At 38.8% G+C, this 24900-nt stretch overlaps 1 protein-coding gene across 1 annotated transcript in view; it reads left to right on the top strand.

The window, feature by feature from the left end:
* The window catches only part of LOC121873933, a 77534-nt gene that overhangs the window by 6878 nt on the left and 45756 nt on the right, over positions 1 to 24900 (top strand). Inside the window, exons 2-4 of the mRNA XM_042377812.1 lie at positions 22584 to 22671; positions 23063 to 23187; positions 23282 to 23398. Coding sequence (XP_042233746.1) covers positions 22587 to 22671; positions 23063 to 23187; positions 23282 to 23398 — 327 coding nt within the window. The 5' untranslated portion in view covers positions 22584 to 22586. The remainder of the gene's footprint in view (positions 1 to 22583; positions 22672 to 23062; positions 23188 to 23281; positions 23399 to 24900) is intronic.

Below are 24900 nucleotides of genomic sequence, written 5' to 3'. Positions count from 1 at the left end.
TGCTCTGTCGCCTTTTTTGAATATGGGTATTACATTTGCCTGTTTCCACAAGTCTGGCACAACTCCGGTGTCTAATGATTTTGTAAATAAGTTTACGAGGGGTCCGCTAATCTGTTCCCTACACTCTTTCAAGACTCGAGGGAAAATTTCATCCGGCCCTGGGGATTTTGTCTTCTTTAGTTTATTTATCTTCTTAAGAACATCCTCTTTTCTGATAGTGATATTCTTCAATTTCTCTTCTTCCTTTCCCTTAATTATCAGTTTCACCAATGGAATTTCAGCGCTAATTTCTTCTGTGAAAACTGATAAGAAGTAGCTGTTCAATGCTTTGCTTATTTCTTCACTGCCATTTATTACATCTCCCCTCCCCGACTTTAAAGGCCCAACTTTGTCCTTGACCTTTGTTCTATATACATGGAAAAATCCGTCGGGATTCGCCTTTTATTCTCTTGCTATTTTGATTTCATTGTCTCTCTTTGCGTTCCTTACATTTTTCTTAACATTCCTAGATAGTTCATTATACCTATTTCTGAGCTGCTCCTCCCCTCCCTTTAATTTCTTATATATTCTTTTCTTTATTCCTGTGTCATGTTTAAATTGTCTGGTCATCCACCTTGGCTCATTCTTATTTGACCTAAGTTTTCTGTATGGTATATTTTGTTCTTGTGCTTTATGTAGTATACTAGTGAATATATTATAGTCATGATCAATTGTTGTGTCATCTATGACCTCACCCCTTCCTACTGGTGACTGACGTGACTGTTCCCAGGTGACCTCACCTAGGTACCTTCTTAACCCCTGATAATCCGCCAACCAAAAGTTTGGGACTCTGACCATATTGTCATTGTTTTTCGTTTCCCAATTTAGGGTGAACCTGATTTCTCTGTGATCACTGTTACCTAGTTCTTCCCCTACTGTGATATCTCTGATAATATTTTCTTTATTTTTTAATACTAGGTCTAATATATTGTCACCTCTACTAGGTTCTGTAATTAATGGTTTCAAAAAATTGTCCTGTACTGCGTCTAGGAAGTCTTCAGATTCATAGTCGCCTACAATGTTGTCCCAGTCAATATTTCTGAAGTTGAAATCCCCCATAATGCACAGGTTGTTATATTTTGCTGCCCTACTCATTCCCTGCCATATGGGCTGAGCTGCTTCTTTCCCAAGACTTGGGGGCGTGTAAATCACTCCCATAATTAGTTTTTCTCTTCCTTCCGTGATTTCTATCCATACAGACTAGGTTCCTATTTCACCCTTTATTGAATTATTAATACAACATTTTAATGTATCCTTGACAAAGAGTGCGACCCCTCCCCCCTTCCCTATCCTTGTGAAAAAGGTTGTACCCTTCGATGTGGTACTCTGATAAAAAAATTTTGCTCGCCAGATTCATCCAAGTTTCGGTGATTGCTATGACGTCTACATTCTCGGTACATACAACCGTTCTCAGCAAGTCTATTTTATTTCTAACGCTCCTGCTTTTTGTATAGTATACATTTAAACCTACCCTTCCCTGGTCCTGTTTTACCCCTTGTCTTGAGTAACCAATTTTACTTCCCAGGACCAGCTTGTTTTTTGACTCCCACTTACCCCGACCTCTCTCTACTGGCGAAACTCCCCCTTTGGAGTGACAATTTCACGGTCCAGGGATGCAGACAACGTTCTTTATCCCCGCACGAGAAAGTGTACTCCGTCACTACTGTACAGGTAGTCGTTGCCATAGAATCGTTGCCAGCTATCAATGAATGCCCAACCATTGTTTGGACAATGTTTTTCCAGTCGGCAATTTATAGCAATTGCCCTGGACAGCCATTCACGACCAACCCCTCTTCTAGGCATGACACCACATACTATCGGGATCCTTCCCCTATCTCTAATATTCCCCAGCGCCTCCCTATACCTCTTGAAAAGTTCCTCACTCCTAACCTTTCCTATGTCGTTTCCTCCTACACTAAGACACACTACTGGATTGGTACCCTCCCCTGACAAAACCCAATCAATCCTCTCAGCTACATGCCCTATCCCAGCCCAAGGAAAACACTCCCTAGTTCTACGTTTCCAATCTCTTACACAAAAAGTCCTATCTAAAAACCACACCTGGCTGTCCCCAACTACCACGACCTTACCTGTGGGCAGGGTTTGTACAACTGCCCTTTCCTCTCCTTGCTCCATACCGTCCTGCCTCTTCTCTTCCTCGCCAGCTTCCTCCAGCGCCTGGTAGGGGTTACTACACTCCACACCCTGGTCAACTTTCCTGAGTCTGACCCTAGTCCCCTTGGAGACAACCACTCTCCACTCCTGCTCCTCCTTCTCAGGTGTCCTGCTTGGCAGGACACATACCTGAAGGACTTCAGTTCTGAGGGCTTCATTTTCCCCCTTTAGAGTGTCAATCTCACTCCTCAACTGCCCCAGCTGCCTTAATAGAGTGGCCAGTATTTCGTGTTTCCTCACACTCCCCTCCTCTTCCCCCAAGACACAACGATCCAAAGCGGCCATTTTCCTTGGTCACTAACGGGAGCACTTGAGGGCACGACCTTCTCCAAGCTGGGTCAGGTAGGGGATTTAGTAAGGAAACAAACCATTTAGATAATTTATTAGAGATTGACCTGACTGAGCTAATGATGGGTCTTGCTGGGTTATTAGGCTTGTGGGTCTTGATTAAACCGTACATGTATGGCAGTGGAGTGGACGTTGAAGTAAGATGTTTAATGAGAGTAGCTTTGCCTCTCAATAGAGACTTAAGTTTTTTGCTGAACTGGGTGTTAACAGTGTTGAGAGGATTATTTAAGAGCTTAGAATATGTTGCAGCATCACATAAAAGGTCATTCATTTTATAAATATAATCATCTTTGTTTAAAATCACTACTGTGTTGGCTTTATCTGCTTTAGTGACATGTACATCCTTATTTTTCTTAAGGGCTTCGATTGCTTTGGTGAATCTTTCCGGACAGTTTGGAACACAAGGCTTGGACATAGATGTATACACAACACCTTTACACATGTTCACTTCTTCATTTGTCAAATTACTGAATTTCTCCAAATTGCAAAATGCTCTGGCTATGTCTACACTGTCGACTCTCTTGTTAGAGCCATCAAAACTTAAACCATAGCCAAGGGCACACAAGGTATCATTGTCTATTTGTTTAGAGGAGAGATTCACTACACATTTGTGATTGGCATCCTTAGTCCAATCACTATTCCTAATAAGGAGTGCCAATTTGTGGTCTATCTTAGCTTGAAGATCAGAACGCGTACGTCTCGGGTTATCAAAACAGTAATCCAACATGAACTTTTTCCAATCACTCGGTATGGTCATATTAAAAACAGGCTTTTTTTTTCTTACAATACGGAAAGCTTCATCCACTTCAATTTTCTTTATTTCAAAATGTTTCTTTAGGATGATTTCTTGGAAATCATCAAAGGGGCGGTCAGACATCTTCAGGACATGTTCTTACGTGCTTTGAGAATTTGCAGCCCGGAATTCATTCATGAGGAATATACATATATCTATAATATTGGCTCGAACCTTAAATAACCTAGATCTTTCATAGATAAGTGCCTGAACATTGCTAAGAAATCTTTTTATAGAACTCATCCCAAGCCCACCCATGACCATAAGAATCTCTTAGTATTACCATTTCACAAAAATTTATCTCAAATTCCTTTATAACTAAAAACCTGGAACGTCATTGTGGCATTTAAAAACTCATGCACTGTTAAACACATGTTAATCAAGAACTCCCCCAACAATACAGGTGGATGCATTTATAAAGTTCCTTGCAAGGAATGTAATATGTTTTACTTAGGCCAGACAGGTAAAGATCTTGTAACTAGACTTAAACAACATAAATATAGTGTCAGGACAGGCCAGAAATCCAATACTCTGTTCATTTGAGGGATAATAAGCATTGCATTGACTGGGATAATGCCTCCTCAATATTACCTTGTAATTCAATTGACAGTAGGAACATTATAGAATCTAGTCTCATTAAACATACCGAATCCGTTAACATGAATTTGAGTAATGGCATGTACAAATTGGATAATTCAACACCAGCAAGTGCAGCGTACTTAATATTGGAAGAACAAATACTTATAAGGCAAACAGAGTATTGGGTTTTATATCTAGAAGTGTAAGTAACAAGAGTGCAGAGGTCTTATTGCAACTATATCTTGCGCTAGTTAGGCCGCACCTCGATTATGCTGTTCAGTTCTGGTGCCCCTATTATAGAATGGATATAAATTCACTAGAGTCGGTGCAGCGAAGAATGACAAAAATGATTCAGGGACTTAGAAACCTTCCATATCAGGATAGGTTAAAGAAACTTAACTTGCATTCCCTAGAAAGACGAAGAGTGCGGGGAGATATGATAGAAGTATTTAAGTGGGTGAAAGGAATCAATAAAGGGGATATAGATAAAGTTCTTATAATATCCGAGCAGGATAGGACTCGGAGCAACGGATTCAAGTTGGATAAGTTTAGGTTTAGGAGGGAGATAGGAAGAAACTGGTTCACAAATAGGGTGGTGGATGAGTGGAACAAGCTTAGCAACTTTGTAGTTAGTGCGGGAACTCTGGAAAGTTTCAAAAGGAGGCTAGATAGATTCATGGATGATAGAGAGTGGTAGTAACTCTCGACAGGAGCTGCCATGCACAGGCCAACATAAGAACATAAGAACATAAGAAAGTGGGATACTGCAGGAGGCCGACTGGCCCATGCAGGGCAGATCCCTTTCACACCCATCCCAGCACTTCCATGTGCCTATCCAACTTCGTCTTGAAGCTCCCTAGCGTCCCCGATCCTACTATAGCACTCGGTAGCCTATTCCACATATCCACAACTCTATTACCAAACCAGTGCTTGCCTATATCCTTTCTGAATCGGAATTTATCTAATTTAAAGCCATTTGTTCTAGTTATTTCGTTATTACTGAGCTTCAGAACATCTTCCATTTTACCCTTGTTAATCCCACTTACCCACTTGTACACCTCTATCATATCTCCCCTAACTCTACGCCTCTCTAATGAATGTAAGCCTAAGCTTTTCAGTCTTTCTTCATATGGAAGGTTTCTAATATTATGGATCATTTTTGTCATTCTTCTTTGTACTCTCTCCAAAGAATCTATGTCCATTCTATAATAAGGACACCAGAACTGAACGCATAATCCATGTGTGGCCTCACTAATGCTAGGTAAAGTTTCAAGATAACGTCAGCAGTTCTGTTACTCACAGACCTAGATATGAACCCAAGAATCCTGTTTGCCTTGTTGCGAACGCTAATACATTGTTTTCTAGGTTTCAAGTCGTTGCTAACAAATACACCTAGATCTTTTTCACAAACTGAGTTTTCTATTTCCGTGTTACCTAGTTTATACTTAACGTTTGTATTCGTCTTCCCTATCTGTAGTACCTTGCATTTATCAGTATTAAAATTCATTTGCCAGTTTACTGACCACTCATGTAAGGTATCTAGATCTCTTTGAAGGTGTTCAAAGTCACTGTCTGAATTTATCACTCTCCCCATTTTGGTATCATCTGCAAATTTACTAATCCTACTAGTTATGCCTAAATCAAGATCATTAATGAATATAACAAACAGCAGAGGGCCTAATACAGATCCCTGGGGAACTCCGCTTTTGACCGCACCCCAGTCTGACTTTAATCCATTTATGCTGACTCTTGGTTTCCTACCAGTTAACCATGACCTAATCCATTTTAATACTGATCCACCTATTCCATGTGCTTCTACCTTCCTTATCAATCTCTCATGAGGGACTCTATCGAATGCTTTACTGAAATCTAAATAAATTATATCATATGACTTATCATTATCTACCGCTTCATATACTTCTGAGAAAACGCTAAGCAAATTTGTGAGACAAGAACGTCCCTGGGTGAACCCGTGCTGAGAAGAATGAATTAAGTTGAATGTTTCAAGGTGGCTTCTGATTTTTGTAGCAATAATTGACTCTAGCAACTTGCCTATGATTGACGTGAGACTAATGGGACGGTAATTTGATGCAATTGATTTATCACCTTTTTTGAAAATCGGAACTACATTTGCAAGTTTCCAAGCTTCTGGCACTAGGCCCGATTCTAATGACTTATTAAATAAAACTGCTAATGGATTACTCAACTCATCTCTACATTCTTTAATATTCTAGCATATACCTCTGTCTGACCAGGCGATTTATGAGGCTTCAGTTTGTTAATTTACTTTGCCATATCGTTACTAGTAATATTGATATTCATCAACATATTTTCTATACTGTCGTTATATACCTTATGAACTTCTGGAAACTGTGCTAGGTTTTCATTTAGAATACGAGCGAAAATGACTATTTAACGCATCACATTTAACCATCATCAGTCATTTCTCCTGTCGAGTTTTAAGGGGACCTATTGTATCTCTAACCTTTGATTTATACAGTTGATAAAAGCTTTGGGGTTATTTTTCGATTCGTTTGCTACCTTGATTTCATAATTTCTCTTTGCTTTCCTAATTTCTGTTTTTACCTGTCTTGTTAGGTTCTGATAGTAACCAAGTAAGTGATTTTCGCCTTTCTTAACTTTTCTATATACTCCTTTCTTTTTCCCTAGAAGATCTAAGAGTCTATTATTCATCCATTTTGGTTGGTTCCGTATCGATCTGAATTTTCTTTTAGGGATGTGTTTATTTTGGGCATTATTGATTGTCGCAATAAATTGTTCATAAGTAGCTGCTAAATTAAATTCGGGGTTATCCCGTCCTAAGTTGACAGTTTCCGGAGGTGTGGGGGGGATTAATCTTTTGACCATAGGGTCATCCCTTAGGTCTCTCCTTAAGCTACCGTAATTAGCCTTCCTAAAATCCGGGATCAAGGCCGAATTTTCCTTCTTCCTGCCATCCCATATTATGTTAAAATATATGGCTTTATGATCACTGTTTCCTAGTTCGTCTCCAATCCCAACATCTTTTACTAGATTTTCATTATTACTGAGAACTAAATCGAGGATATTATTTCCTCTAGTGGGCGAGTTTATGAATTGATATAAAAAACTATCTTGTACTACTTCTAGAAAATCTTCAGATTCATTATCGCTAAGTTGATTTTTCCAATTTATGCCTGAAAAGTTGAAATCGCCTAGAATACATAAATTGTTTCTATCAGATGCCTTCTTTATTTCCTCCCATAGCAATTTACCATCGTTCCTACTCAAATTAGGTGGTCTATATATAACACCAATGACTACGGATTCACTGCCCTCACCAATCTCTACCCAAATACTTTCATTGTCGCTATTTGTTTTAATGTTTGATTTATTGCAGCTTTTTAATGACACCCTGATATACACTGCTACACAGCCACCTCTCCTTCCTACTCTGTCAGATTTAAATAGGTTATATCCTGGAATATGAAATTCTGCTAAAAAATGCTTGCTGTTTGAATTTATCCATGTTTCCGTTATTGCAATTATATCTATGTTCTCTTTACTAACAATGGCCCTGAGCTGGTCCATTTTGTTACACAGGCTTCTACTATTAGTATAATAAACACTCAATATATTTCTTCCGTTTCTATCTGTTTTACATTTATTACTTTGATGTTTGTTATTATGACGAACTATATTTTCAGCATTATCTACTTCTGTTTCACTACTTCCCAGGACCTGCTTGTTTTTTGACTCCCATTTTCCCCGACCCCTCTCTACTGGCGAAACCCCCCCTTCGGAGTGACAATTTCACGCTCCAGGGATGCAGACAACGTCTTTACCCCCTCACGAGACAAGTGTACTCCGTCGCGACAGTACAGGTAGTCGTTGCCATAAAATCGTTGCCAGTCATCAATGAATGCCCAACCATTGTTTGCACAATGTTTTTCCAGTCGGCAATTAATAGCAATTGCCCTGGACAGCCATTCACGACCAACCCCTCTTCTAGGCAAGACACCACATACTATCGGGATCCCTCCCCTATCTCTAATCTTCCCCAGCGCCTCCCTATACCTCTTGAAAAGTTCCTCACTCCTAACCTTACCTATGTCGTTTCCTCCCACACTAAGACACACTACTGGATTGGTACCCTCCCCTGACAAAACTCTGTCTAACCTCTCGGCTACATGCCCTATCCCAGCCCCAGGAAAACATACCCTAGTCCTACGTTTCCTATCTCTCGCACAAAAAGCCCTATCCATAAACCTCACCTGGCTGTCACCAACTACCACGACCTTACCTGTGGGCAGGGTTTGTACAACTGCCCTTTCCTCTCCTTGATCCATACCGTCCTGCCTCTTCTCTTCCTCTCCAGCTTCCTGCAGCACCTGGTAAGGGTTACTGCACTCCACACCCTGGTCAGCTTTCCTAAGCCTGACCCTAGTCCCCTTGGAGACAACCACTCTCCACGCCTGCTCCTCCTTCGCAGGTGTCCTGCTAGGCAGGACACCTACCTGAAGGAGTTCCGTCCTGAGGGCTTCATTTTCCCCCTTTAGAGTGTCAACCTCACTCCTCAACTGCCCCAGCTGCCTTAACAGCGTGGCAAGGAGGTCGTCCTTCCCCACACTCCCCTCCTCTTCCCCCACGGCACAACGATCCAAAGCGGCTATTTTCCTTGGTCTCTAGCGGGAGCACGATCGCACGACCTTCTCCAAGCACAGGCCAACCGGCCTATTGCAGACTCCTTATTTTCTTATGTTCTTATGTTCTACCCTCTGACCTGACTACCTCCTGCTGCCGTGCTTTTGTGAAGAGTAGTAGGGTCATTACCTATACCTGACCACTGTGGACTTGATCTGACCCTCCTCTGTATATTTATATATACCCTGTTTTGTACTTCCCCTTAGTCTGTACTCACCCCTGAAGATGTGAATTACACGAAAGCGCTTGGGAACTTCGTGCTTTCTTTTCCCTTGTGGTTATCAGCATATACCTGGATCACGCGCACCTTTAGTGATTGACTTTCATATATATATATATATGCTGATAACCACAAGGAAAGAAGAAAACACGAAGTTCGCAAGCGTTTTCGTGTAATTCACATCTTCAGGGGTGAGTACAGACTAGAGAAAGAAATACAAATCAAGGTGTGTATATACAGAGGAGGGTGAGTCCAGGTCCACAATGGTCAGGTATTATTAGGTAATGACCCTACTAGGGTCATTGGACACATTGGACAATTTTGTGATTAAGAAGATTTGTAATCAGCTGAAAGGGTTGGGTAACTATATACTAATGACTTGAATATGGTGGACAACTGCTCTCCCTAGGGACTTGATCTCACTCCCGTCTACTTTATATATTAACCTTACGTCTTGAATAAAGACGAAAGCTAAGGTGCTCCATTGTTTCCCTGTTCCCTGTGTGATTTTATCAATATATATATATATATATATATATATATATATATATATATATATATATATATATATATATATATATATATATATATATATATATATATTTATATATATTTCATGTAGATCCACAATGTAAACGTGGGTAAGATAAATCTTGATAAAATCACACGGGAAAAGGGAAACAATGGAGCACCTTAGCTTTCGTCTTTATTCAAGACGTAAGCCGGAACCCTGCCATATTAAACAGAAAGTACTTATACTGATATCTTGTACCAATGAAAGCGATTTTGTTGAAGCGTCATGGTGTAATTATACGCTTTTTGTGGACGTGAGAATATATTCTCAGACCGAGCGGGTTAATTGAAAACAAACAGACGACACGCGTGTAACTCGGCAGTTTTTTCTCAGGAGTATTTGCGGTAAATGACAAATTTCTTCACGTAGAAACCGCGCAGAGACATTATTTTAGTGTCATATGATAAGTTTTTCACCGTGTTTTACCCCGCAATTTCCCTCATCCTTCATGCCCTGCCCTCTAGAGATGGTTTATGTGATTTATGACTGCAGATAAAGAAAACTAAAAATAAATAAAATATAAAATCATTAATTAAATAAAAATATGTTTCCCTTTTTTAAATACTTACTATAATGATAAAAACATCTGTGGAAAAAATTAACGAAATCGAACAACTCCTTTTGGTAGTAGTGCTTTTCTCAGTAATAACTGAAAAAAAATATATAATTTCCTTTATTTGGTTACTTAACGGTTAATTAACAAGAGATTTAAAAAAAATCTTAAACCAAGTGCAACTGAATTAAAAAAGTAAACTGAAACGTCAATGGACCCAAGTTCAAGGACCCGAGTATGAGCGACGGCAGTCCTTTTATTAAGGCGTCTATGATATACTGTATATATATATATATATATATATATATATATATATATATATATATATATATATATATATATATATATATATATATATATATATATATATATATATATATATATATATATATATATTCAAACCATTAGAACACATCATGGAGTGTTCTAAGGAGTGAGTCTTCTATTTTATGATTCGAAGAAAATAAAGATAATTTTATACGCGGTAAAGGATGTTTGTTGGGACTATTTTGTCAAAAGCATAATAAAACAGTGTGTCTGGGAAAGTGAGCATTCATGAAATTAAAGAGAAGTCGTTAAGTGAGTTAATGATCTTTTATGGCGAGTAAATAATTAATTTGCTGTAGGAATTTGGTAAAAAGAGCAAGAATGACAAAGGATAAAATCAAGTACGAGAGAATAGACAAACGAATACCGAAAGTGTTCAAAGTTTCAGATGTCAATTGAATACATTTTATGCAAGTCAGGGTAACATAAGAATATATTAATTATCTGAGGGAGTGACGAAAAGCGTTCAATGTGATGGACTGTGTAGAAAGTCAGGAAAGGTAAAAAAACAATTGTATTCAGAGTTATTCAATATAATTGTTAGAAAGTGAACTATAGTAAACAGTCGTGTTTTCACCTGAAATGCAGATTTATAACTATGCAGCAAACAATAGAGTGGAACAGAGAAAGGAAGTCTATTGCAATACAAATGAAGATTAAAATAAATTGACAGAATAAGGAAGAAAGGTGTCAGAACAAGCTGCAACACCAAAAGATAAATGGTTCATAAAATTGATAAGATAAAGCATTGAGTTGTGAGGAATACACGTTACTGATGTGAGATAAACGGATTTAGAGTTAGAAACAAAGATAATTTGAATTTGAAGGACACAAGTGAATCTGCTGACACATGATTGCTTAGGCTAAAACATAAAAAAGGGTGATTTGGTATTAAATTAAAAATGATTTGCTATTTATATTATTCTCATCATCGTCATTACTCGTAATATTAGTATCATTAGCAGTGCAAAAGTGGCTGCCCGTAAGATTGGACAACATTAAAATTATTGAATTAAAGCAGTTATTGAAGACAGTAATTTAAGCAAATACATGACCTCAAATCAGGTGTATCTGTGTCTGAGTTACGCTTTTGTCTGACAGAGGCAACCCCCATGGAGCGGCGCATTATAAAACACAGGATGCTGGCAAGTGACCGTGCCAGGATCGTGTGGATGTGGCTTAGTGGCATGTCTGCACACGACATTGCTTATAGAAGCAGAACCAGCGTGTCCACAGTGTACAGATGGATCCGACGCTGGGAGGTGGATGGCACAGTGGCAACGAGTTCAGGCAGTGGAAGATATTGGACTGACAAGATGAAGAAAGATCCCACGGTTACCCCACCAGTTCAGTCCAAACCAGGAAGTGACACATTTAGCAGTTCCAGTAATCTCCATGTTTGTGGGTGCCCACGTACTGCAAACCATCTCGTTCCCGAAGGAAATTATCAATCACTGGTAACCCATCAGAGCGAACTTCCAGCCGAGTATGACGAGTCATCATAACATAGACACATAATGGAATAATAATATCTGGATCAGCTCTTCTTATAGACGATTTATTGGTGTTAATATAATAACTGTCAGATAATGAGAGACTTGGGAGAAATAATAATAATAATAATAATAATAATAATAATAATAATAATAACAAAAATAATAATAAAAATAATAATAATAATAATAATAAAATAATAATAATAAATAATAATAAAAATAATAGTAGTAATAAACATCCATCAGTTTATTCATTACCCTTATCATTTCATGTTTAATGAAGATGAAATTATAATTATCAGACTTCAGTGATATGTATTGTTGTGAAAAGAAATATAAAGTCGAAAATCAATATATTACCTAAATTCGATTTAGAAAAAAAAGTACGAAAACTAAGTGAGAGATTCTTTGTATGAGAAAAAATGGCACCCATATATGTACAACTTTATGCAAAATATAATTGATGTTCACAACACGTCCTTGATGTTTCGACTGGTAAAGTTTTAACCAGATAATTTACTATCCTTATATCACAGACGCTGGGGACAGGACAGAGATCTTCATGACCTATTTTATGATATATGAAAAAAGTGTTGATAGAGTTGTTGCTCATCCTAAAAAAAATCGAGAAATATTTATTTTTTTCTTATTGAAGGTTTATCTCAGAGTTCTTGAATGTGTTTTACGAATAATTGTGTCACCGCTCCTTTTTAATATCCTTGTTTTCGTTTCGATACTGGAACTAATATGAGAAAAATACAAACAATAAAGGAATAATAGCAAGAATAACCAATAAACATTGTTCATTGTGGACAAATGGTAGTATGGTAGTGAAGGAAACACAACTAACAGATGGAGTTTTATTCCTGACGTTTCGTTACAAGACTTTAAAATCTTTGAAAAAGTCTTGTAAAGAAACGTCAGGAATAAAGCTTAGTCGTGTTTCCTTCACTACCATACTACCATGAACCTAACCAAACCAAGTCTAATTCAAGCTAGTATGACTTTACCGACCCTATATAGGAGGTTTAGATAAGACAGTGAAGTCGTCCCAAATGTAATTACATTAATTCTATTATATAAACACTAATTTTCATGCAATTATAAAAATGATGACAAATGCAATAAAGAAATGTACTCTTGTACCTCGACTTGTGAGAAGTAATAACTATGACTCTTTACCAGTGACCGCCAGTGACTGACCTGTTAATGTCCTACTCATAATTCTATGCATAACAAGTTACAAGTACAAGACACAGCTGTATAAACTACAGCACAAGAACATACAGGTATATTACACACAAACATAAGAAACTGAAAACATCCACGGAAAGGATCCGATAACCGGCCGTTCGGAGATCCTGGTGATTGACGACAGACTCCTGTTTTTCCCTAGGTATAATTTGTTACTCATAGAGAGAAGGGGTATGACCAGGACTACATAACTAGGAACGGAAGTACCGCATCTCGTAGAGATAGGGTACCAGACCTTACTCTGCCCACTGCACTAACGGATAGATTAAGTACCGTTGATTATGACATCAAACTGGAACACCCACATCATAAGGTATTGGAGAAGCGATATTGGATCCTTTAACAGAATTACTGGCTTTGTTATCAACAAATGCATTAAACACAAGATCAGAGGCGTTGCTGATATTCGCCGTCTTAGGATCGAGGATCTCCAGATTGGAGTGAAAGGCTCTAGCCAAGTTAAATATACCAGGATACTCAAATACTTCCACAACCATGAAGTGTATGCTTATGTATAGTACCTCATCTTCTCAAAACCTGTAAAGGGGTTGTTACCAGCCTTGAATTCAAGTTTGTGGAGGAAAAAGATATTGTATCATTTATGAGTGACCAGGACACAGTTGATGCTAGATTTTTCGCGAAGATGGTTGACGGTATTAGGGAAAAAAGCATGGATTGTGACACTGACTTTCGGGAGGACTGTTCTGCAGGAACACGTGGTGGTGGGGTTTGAAAAGGTTACAATACGACCCTACATTTCCTTTCCACTTCGATGTCTCAAGTGCCAAAAGTATGGGCACAATGCACAAAAAAATGTAGGACCTCTAGCGTTTGTTTGCTCTGTGCATATAATGGTAAACACGACGGGGAATGTACGGCAAGTACCCTGAAGTGTAACAACTCTAGAGGAGACCATACTGCTTCTGACCACACCTGCGAGGTGTGGAAGGAGTATGACATCTGTAAGGTTATTGAAGTGCATAGACTTGGCTACAGGTGGGCGAGAGGCCTGGCGGAGGGAGTTAAAAACCCTGCACCTGGTATATCGTATGCCCAGGCCGCAAAGACTAAGATAAAGACGTGTAGCATCTCCGCTCAGGCTTTTTGTTTTATTATATATATATATATATATTTTTTTTTACGGGGATTAGCCCACACGGGCACAGGTCACTCATCCACATCGGGACCTGGGGGGCGAAAATGTGACAATAATAATAATATTAATATTAATAATAATAATAATAATAATAATAATAATAATAATAATAATAATAATAATAATAATAATAATAATAATAATAATGATAATGATGATAATAATAATAATAATAGTAATAATAATAATAATAATAATAATAATAATAATAATAATAATAATAATAATAATAATAATAATAATAATAATAATAATAATAATAATAATAATAATAATAATAATAATAATAGTAATAATAATAATAATAATAATAATAATAATAATAATAATAATAATAATAATAGTAATAATAATAATAATAATAATAATAATTCAAAGTAAATAAAATCTATCTATATAAAACAAAGAAGTATGTCTGTTTGTTTGTGTGTGTGTGTGTATGTCCACACGATAATCTCGGAAACTACTTTACCGATCTATAGTGATGATGGATGGTGTTATATGTAATGATGATGATGGATGTTATTATATGTAGTGATGCTGGATGGTGTTATATGTAGTGATGATGGATGGTGTTATATGTAATGATGTTGATCGATGTTATTATATGTAGTGATGCTGGATGGTGTTATATGTAGTGATGATGGATGGTGTTATATGTAATGATGATGATGGATGTTATTATATGTAGTGATGATGGATGGTGTTATATGTAGTGATGATGGATGGTGTTATATGTAGTGATGATGGATGGTGTTATATGTAATGATGATGATGGATGTTATTATATGTAGTGATGATGGATGGTGTTATATGTAGTGATGATGGATGGTGTTATATGTAGTGATGATGGATGGTGTTATATGTAGTGATGATGGATGGTGTTATATGTAATGATGATGATGGATGTTATTATATGTAGTGATGATGGATGTTATTATATGTAGTGATGCTGGATGGTGTTATATGTAGTGATGATGGATGGTGTTATATGTAATGATGATGATGGATGTTATTATATGTAGTGATGATGGATGGTGTTATATGTAGTGATGATGGATGGTGTTATATGTAATGATGATGATGGATGTTATTATATGTAGTGATGCTGGATGGTGTTATATGTAGTGATGATGGATGGTGTTATATGTAATGATGATGGATGGTGTTATATGTAGTGATGATGGATGTTATTATATGTAATGATGCTGGATGGTGTTATATGTAGTGATGATGGATGGTGTTATATGTAATGATGATGATGGATGTTATTATATGTAGTGATGATGGATGGTGTTATATGTAGTGATGATGGATGGTGTTATATGTAGTGATGATGGATGGTGTTATATGTAGTGATGATGGATGGTGTTATATGTAGTGATGATGGATATTATTATATGTAGTGATGATGGATGATGTTATATGTAGTGATGATGGGTGGTGTTATATGTAGTGATGATTAGACAATAAAATAATAACACTTTAATGCTAAAAAATATATATTTTGCTGTACCGTTGTAGTGAAAAACATGGTGGAACTTACATACACCGTTAATGAACTATTGATGGAAGAAGAAGTTTTGGGGACTCAACAGTGAGACAATGTGGAGCCTCCCGGAGGGTGGCGTCATACCGTTGCGTATTGGATGAGCCGCCCGGAGGACGGCGATTCTGCTAGTTTATAATAAAAATGAAAATTCCAAAAAAAATAAATAAATAATTAACAGTAAATAAATTTAATATTAAAAAAAGATTCATATATTAATGATAACAATAATAACAACACCATAAAGAAATACAAAAATTAAAAAAATAATATTGAGAAATGACATATGTATATTGTGTTGTCAAAGTAAGAGAAACAATTGAAACCTTGCAATTGCGTGTAAATGAGGCAGAAAGTCAGATCAGCAACCTGGGACTTGATCACAATTTTCGTGACGCCATATGGCAGCAGGGTCTACCATTAGACAACATATTATGCTTCCAATATCTTCCCAGGCTGTAGTACGTTCCGGTTTGATAGCTGCCTACTTCAGGAAAGTGAGTTTCACCCACTGACAAGATCATAATTCCAAGGCAAAAACAAACAGCCAAGATAACCCCAGTCCCTTCTAGTTTGATTAAGAAAGCTGAGACAAAACTAATACTAATAAATCTAATTCTTCCAATCAACAAAACCCAGCCTCACAAGGTACGAGAACCAAGTTGAGGGGCCAAAGCAGTGCAGTGTTCAAGGAACCGGAGGATCATATCCGGATGGAAAGGTTACTGTCTAGCCGGGGCCGTCAACTGGGCCCTAGCCAGCAACCTCAAGATATGAAGTGTATATCCAACGGGAGAGATACGTCTTTTCACACCCGTTCCTCCAAGGAGTCTAAGGACGCCATGGAGGTCACCAACAGCACTAGGTGACCAGAAACAAAAACAAAAATCGTACACAGGAAAAGAACGCTTTTCTAGTCGCTCTTAAGCCATAACATTCACTATATTACGTTGGAAGTGTAGAGGTGCTCGGAATAAACACGCACAGTTTGCGCTCTTGAAATCAATTCACCTGCCAGATATCTTCTGTCTTCAAGGGACACTGGAAGGCGTTGTTCTGTACATACACGAGCGAGTGCCTCATCTAGATATTGTGTTAAACAGTTCTCTGTGTACAGTAGCGTGCAGGGTGAAATTTGGCCCAACTCCTCAGAAGGCCTGAGATGTGGACGAACTTGATTCTCTAGTGAGGCAATTGCCCCGCAAAGGGAACATTATACGGGATTTTAATGCTCACCACCATACCTGGGGAGAAAAAAGGGGGACACGAAAAGAGAGCAAATAGCGAACTATATACATGAGAATATAAGAACATAGAAAATAAGGAGTCTGCAATCGGCCGGTGGCCTGCGCATGGCAGCGCCTGTCGAGAGTTACTACCACTCTCTATCATCCATGAATCTATCTAGCCTCCTTTTAAAACTTTCCAGCATTCCAGCACTTACTACAAAGCTGCTAAGCTTGTTCCACTCGTCCACCACCCTATTTGAGAACCAGTTCCTTCCTATCTCCCTCCTAAACCTAAATTTATCCAACTTAAATCCGTTGCTACGAGTCCTATCCTGCTCGGATATTATAAGAACTTTATCTATATCCCCTTTATTGATTCCTTTCACCCACTTGAATACTTCTATCATATCTCCCCGCACTCTTCGTCTTTCTAGGGAAGGCAAGTTTAGTTTCTTTAACCTATCTTGATATGGAAGGTTTCTAAGTCCCGGAATCATTTTCGTCATTCTTCGCTGCACCGACTCCAGTGAATTGATATCCATTCTATAATAAAGGCACCAGAACTGAATCGCATAATCGACGTGCGGCCTGACTATCGCAAGATAAAGTTGCAATAAGACCTATGCACTCTTATTACTTACACTTCTAGATATAAAACCTAATACTCTGTTTGCCTTATATCAAACATTAACGCACTGCTTTCTAGGCCGTAGGTCCGGGCTTACAAGTACCCCTAAGTCTCTTTCACAAGTCGACTTCTCTAGGTTGATTTTGTTAAGGCTGTATACATTGTCAGTATTTGTTCTTCCAATATTAAGTACGCTGCACTTGCTGGTGTTGAATTTTATTTGCCATTTTCTGACCACTCCTGCAGTTTATTCAAATCCTCCTGTAGTGCATTTGCATCCTGCCCTGAATTAATCTGCAGCCCTATTTTGGTGTCATCCGCAAACTTGCTTATGTCACTGCTGATCCTAGTATCTAGATCGTTTATGTAGATTATGAAGAAGAGTGGGCCCAGAACTGACCCCTGGGGAACCCCACTGGTTACACAACCCCACTGGTTACACAACCCCACTCAGATTTAATACCATCTACACAGACCCTCTGAGTTCTATCGGTGAGCCATGATTTTATCCAATTTAAAACTTTACCCTCGATACCATGAGCCTTAACTTTTCTCAGAAATCTCTGATGCGGTACTCTGTCAAACGCTTTGGTAAAGTCTAAGTAAATAACATCGTAATTTCCATCATTATCTACTACCTCGAAGACTTTCCTAAAAAACGTCAGCAGATTTGATAGACAAGATTTTCTCTTTGTAAGCCCATGTTGAGAGTTTTAGATTAATTTGCTTTTCTCTAAATGCAATTGGATGCTAATTGCCATAATTGATTCAAGAAATTTCCCCAATAATAACGTCAAACTAATCGACCGGTAATTTGACGCTGATGCTCTGTCTCCCTTTTTGAATATGGGTACTACATTTGCCTGTTTCCACAAGTCTGGCACAATTCCCGTGTCTAGTGATTTTGTTAATAAATTTACGAGGGGTCCGGTAATCTGTTCCTTACACTCTTTCAAAACTCGAGGGAAAATTTTATCCGGCCCTGGAGATTTTGTCTTATTTAATTTAGTTATCTTCTTAAGAACATCCTCTTTTCTGATAGTGATATTCTTTAATTTCTCTTCTTCATTTCCCCTAAATATCAGTTCCACCTCTGGAATTTCCCCGTGAATTTTTTCTGTGAAAACTGATAAAAAGTAGCTGTTTATTGCTTTGCTTATTTCCGCACTGTCATCCATCACTTCCCCCCCTTCCTGGCTTTAAACGCCCAGTTTTGTCCTATATAACTGGAAAAATCTCTTGGGATTCGCCATGGATTCTCTCGCTATCCTGATTTCGTAGTCCTTCTTTGCCTTCCTTACATTTTTCTTAACATTCCTCGATAGTTCATTATACCTATTTCTGAGCTGCTTATAAATTCCTTCCTTTATTCCTATGTCATGTTTAAGTTTTCTGGTCATCCACCTTGGCTCATTCTTATTTCAGCTAATTTTTCTGTATGGTATATTTTGTTCTTGTGCTTTCCGTAGTATACGAGTGAACATATTATAGTCATGATCAATTGTTGTGTCACCTGTGACCTCACCCATTCCTACTGAGGACTGACCTGACTGTTCCCAGGTGACCTCACCTAGGTACCTTCTTAACCCCTGATAATCAGCCAATCAAAAGTTTGGGACTCTGACCTTATTGTCATTGTTTTTCGTTTCCCAATTTAGGGTGAACCTGGTTTCTCTGTGATCACTTTCCCTAGTTCTTCCCCTATTGTGAAATCTCTGATAATATTTTCTTTGTTTGTTAATACTAGGTCTAATATATTGTTACCTCTAGTAGGTTCTGTAATTAGTTGTTTCAAAAAATTGTCCTGTACTGCATCTAGGAAGTCTTCAGATTCATAGTCACCTACAATGTTGTCCCAATACTTGCGGGCCTGTAAATCACTCCAATAATTAGTTTTTCACTTCCTTCCGCAATTTCTACCCATAGAAATTCGGTTTCCAATTTCACCCTTTATTGAAGTATTAATACCACATTTTAATGTATCCATGACGAAGAGTGCGATCCCTCCCACCTTCCTACCTCCCCTGTCCTTGTGTAAAAGGTTGTACCTTTCTATGTGGCACTCTGATAAAAAGTTCTTGCTCGCCAGATTCATCCAAGTTTTGGTGATTGCTATGACGTCTACATTCTCGATACATACAACCGCTCTGAGCAAGTCTATTTTATTTCTAACGCTCCTACTGTTTGTATAGTATACATTTAAACCTACCCTTCCCTGGTCCTGTTTTACCCCTTGTCCTGAGTAACCAATTTTACTCACCAGGACCTGCTTGTTTTTTGACTCCCACTTGTTTTTTTACTCCTATTTACCCCGAACTCTCTCTTCTGGCGAAATCCTCCCTTTGGAGTGAAAATTTCACGCTCCAGTGATGCAGACAACGTCTTTACCCCCGTGCGAGACAAGTGTACTCCGTCACGACTGTACAGGTAGTCGTTGCCATAGAATTGTTGCCAGTTATCAATGAATGCCCAACCATTGTTTGCGCAATGTTTTTCTAGTCCGCAATTTATAGCATTTGCCCTGGACAGCCATTCACAACCAACTCCTCTTCTTGGCAAGTCACCACATACTATCGGGATCCCTCCCCTATCTCTAACCTTTCCCAGCGCCTCCCTATACACCTTGAAAAGTTCCTCATTCCTAACCTTTCCTATGTCGTTACCTCCCACACTAAGACACACTACTGGATCGGTACCCTCCCCTGACAAAACCCTATCTATCCTCTCAGCTATATGCCCTATCTCATCCCCAGGAAAACACACCCTAGTCCTACGTTTCCTATCTCTTGCACAAAAAGTGCTATCTAAAAACCTCACCTGGCTGTCCCCAACTACCACGACCTTACCATTGGGCAGGGTCTGAACAACTGCCCTTTTCACTCCTGGCACCACATCCTCCTGCCTCTTCTCTTCCTCGCCAGCTTCCTCCAGCACTTGGTAGGGGTTATTGCACTCCACACCCTGGTCAGCTTTCCTGAGTCTGACCCTAGTCCCCTTGGAAGCAACCACTCTTCACGCCTGTTCCTCCTTTGCAGATGTCCTGCTAGGCAGGACACCTACCTGAAGGAGTTCAGTCCTGAGGGCTTCTTTCTCCCCCTTTAACACGTCCATCTGTCTCCTCAACTGCTCCAGCTGACTTAATAGAGTAGCCAGGAGGTCGTCCTTCCTCACATTCCGCCCCTCTTCCCCCACAACACAACGATCCCCAACTATCACGGCGGCCATTTCCTCTGGTCACTCACACGAGCACGTCCTTCTCCAAGCTAGGTCAGGTAGCGTATGAGCTAGGTCAGGTAGCATATATAATAAATTCAAACCTATCGCTGTTGAATGACAGTAGTGCAACTCGATTAGACGATAGATGCTGTACCTTAACGGCTATATACTTATCCTTAGTCGATGGGGTTTATACCCTGACACAAGATGGGAAGTCTACGGCGAACTCTTGGGAAGTGACCGTTTCCCGATTTGTATTTCTTATGAAATCGGCTTGACGATAAGTCGATTTAATTTTAAAATGGCAGACTGGAGGTTATTCACGAGGGAAGTCGTAGTGAACTATCTCGACGCAGACAAAAACACTTCAAACATATTAAAGATACAATCATCAATGCGGCAACAAAATCTTTTCCGAAGATTTCTATAACTCGCGACAACCCTGGAGTTCCATAGTGGAATATAGATAGCCAACAAGCGATTCGTAAACGCACTAGAAGGTTCAGAATATTCAACGGAGCACCCAACCATATTAATCACGCAGAGTTTAAGAAGGCGAGGTCTCGAGCATGAAGAATCATGATGAGATCAGAAAACGATAAGCGACCACAAAGCGTTGTGGAAGTTTGGAAAATTACCATACGCGAGATTTTGCTGTAGGTTAGGTTAGGTTAGTTTTGATTGGGTTAGGTTAGGTTAGGTTAGTTAGTTTGGGTTGGGTTAGGTGAGGTAAGGGTAAAATCCAAGATGCAAAATATCGATTTTTGCTTATTTTGAAAACAACCACAACTCAGAAATGAAGTTCACACTCGGACAACGATTTTGACCGATCTATGTTCGATTGTGAACTAGATATTATTTTAGTTTCGGTCTTCTGGGAATCTAAGGAATTTGTCTATCGGAATCAGTAGTTTATACAATTCGAAGACATCTTTCTAAAATGAAGCCGCAGAGTTAGGAGGTCAGGTCAGGTCATTTGTGAGGGAAATGCCATAGAAGAAAAGTGTCTTAGAATTGTCCAAACTATTTAATGCAAAGATATTTTTGTATGATTCCCGTGTTGTTCGAAAGTAAAACTTTACCGTGTATTGTCACCTTACTGTAGAATATCAATAACGTCATAGGAATGCTGTTTTATATGTGGAGGGGATTCAGCGCTTGTAACTATGTTATAAATCCCCCTTGATTCTGCAGCCTTTTTCTCTTTGAAACATTTCGCCATAACAAAATTGTTCTATGGTGTCATTAATGTCAACTGACGCAATTGACGTCATCTGTATATATATATATATATATATATATATATATATATATATATATATATATATATATATATATATATATATATATATATATATATATATATATATATATATATATATATATATATATATATACTGTATATATATATATATATATATATATAATTTTTTTTTTTTCTTACTGGCGGATATCTTAAAAAAAGACCCAGTTTTTGAGACTTTCCCATTTTCGGATGGGTGCGGTCTTTTAGTATATCATTCTCCAGGACTTGTAATACTATAAACCATTAAAAAACACTTTGTTGCAATTTCTTGGGGGTTGGGCTCTTTTTTTATTGTAGAATGACTAGCCTAAATTTAATGAAGCCACCGGTCATTCAACAAAGCAAAATTTAACACCCAAAAATATTTTTAATAACTTTTACAATATACACCAAGCTTTTTAATATACATTTTTACCTAATTTAAATTTGTTTGTTCCCAACACGGAAACAACGTTCAGACAATGGTGATAAATGCTGGAATACTGTGGTGTGTCTTAACAGCTGCTGTGACTGATGTTGGTACTGCCCAGCTGTTTCTCCCTTCAGGTCAGTTCAGAGTACAGAAAATATCTGTTTTATTCGTTAAGGTCGTAACTTTCCTGGCATAAATGGTTGTCTTTTCTATGGCTAGTAGAATGGGAATTAAACAATGCACATTAAATGTTGCAGGGAAATAGGTTATTCAGTAAAATTTTTACCTTTTTTTTAATATATAAGCCATTATTTAGCCACAACAGGACGATGGCTGTCAACCACACTAAGTTAAAATTCAAGACACTGAATTGATATGTTATTGGAGTGTTTTGTATTATTTATTTATTTATGAACATTGCATATCTACAGTTGCTGCGACAAAATACTCTACAACTCTTTCAATGAAATTTCATATTGATGTATAATACGCATACATGGTGTACTAAAAGTTTATCTAACACAGTAGGGCGTAAGGTAGTAGTAGGCCTGAGCCAAGCAGTGACAGCTGTACTCAACGCCACGACAGAGACCAACTGCTCCTCCATCCTGTTCACTGATGGTGTCACCTATCACACCACTATATACGAGGTGGGGTGTGTATCTTGTATCGCTGGAGAGTTTGTGCAAAAAGTGAAAAGTAAATGTAATATAGAGTATATACTATCCACTTCTTACGGAACAGATGTGGAGTCAGCTGGTGGCCCCCTGGGGTGTGGCGGTGTTCGAGGTGGCAGTGGACGGTCAGGACGCTAACGTAACACAGGCGCAGCTCTCCCGGGCGGTCGACGAGGCTCGGCAGGTAGGTCACTCTCACATTACTATTGGGGCGAGTAGGTCGCTCACATTACTACTGAGATGAGGTCACTATCACATTACAACTAAGGCGGGTAGGTCACTCACATTACTACTGAGGCGGGTAAGTCACTCTTATTTTACAGTACTACTGAGGTGGGTAGGTCACTCATATTACTACTGAGGCGGGTAGGTCACTCTCACATTACTACTGAGGCAGGTAGGTCACTTTTACAGAACTACGGAGGCAGGTAGTTCACCTTCATATTTCTAATGAGGCGGGTAGTTCACTCTTACATTACTACTGAGGCGGGTAGTTCACTTTCACATTACTACTGAGGCGGGTAGTTCTGGTCTAGGCCATTTAACTGCTGAGTCTGTCTAGGTTAATGCGACTTGGAACATTTATATTATAGAGGGTTTTGGTAACGAAACCCAATTGTCTGTTATCCTTTTATTTAGGAACTATCGAGGCTACAGTTCCAAAATGTAGATCACCGTAACTTATCACTGTAACTAGGAATGTTAAGAGAAGGACGGACGCTATATAAAATAGACCTTCTAAATACGTCTGATCTGTGTGAGGCGTTGAGTAACAATGCCACAGGGCGCCGGCCTTTTAAATGCTGAGCTAAACAGTCACTGGGCAACGCCTCAAGGAACCTGCCAATCACGTGATATGATCATGTCACCTCATAGCCAGTGGAAAGTTACAAGGGGTGATATGATTATGTAAAGACAATGTATTGCCCTGACATTTATATGAAGACTAAAAGGGGCTGATAAAGTTCAACTTCATATTCCTACTGAGGCGGGTAGATCACTCATACATTACTACTGAGGCGGGTAGATCACTCATACATTACTACTGGGGCGAGTAGGTTACTCTTACATTTTTTTTTTTTTTTTTTAACGTGGCCTCCAGCCTCCCCCAATAGCCACACCTTCGCCACCATTTATTTACCTTAATATTAAATATCCTAATACATAAGAAGCTATCCTATCTGTGTTAAATTAGTTGAGCCGCAGATCTATGCGGCATTCAGTGACTGTAGCCTCGTAGTCGATATCTGCAGCAGTTGTCGAAGTAGGGGCAGAAGCTTTCGTTCCCCTGAGGCAGAGCAAAGCCGACCGAAGGAGAGAGAAAGACAGTCGACATCTCATCCAGGCTGTAACATAACTTCTGGGCTGCTGCTTCTGTTCGGAGATCAACTCCGCGAGTCTGGCGTAGAAACATCTTGCACTTGGGCCCTTCCCACCAGAGGTTGTGAACACTAGAGGAGTGAAGCTGCCTTGATCAACGTTTTTAATTCTCTCCCCATATGCCCTTCTCTTGTCGTTCTCATTCCTCCTATGTGCAGCATCGAGAGCTAGGTTATGGTGACATGCGGCCATGGGATCAAAAATCCTGATGTCGAAGAAAGCTCACTGTCCCCGCGTCCAGAAACCTCGAGCACTGACGTCCACACGGGCTTCGTTAGATGTGTTTGAAGTCCTGTGTTGGAAGAT

The sequence above is a fragment of the Homarus americanus genome, unplaced genomic scaffold (genome assembly GCF_018991925.1).
Source record: "Homarus americanus isolate GMGI-L3 unplaced genomic scaffold, GMGI_Hamer_2.0 scaffold25827, whole genome shotgun sequence".
NCBI classification, from domain to species: domain Eukaryota; kingdom Metazoa; phylum Arthropoda; class Malacostraca; order Decapoda; family Nephropidae; genus Homarus; species Homarus americanus.
This window is presented reverse-complemented; position numbering and strand designations above follow the sequence as displayed.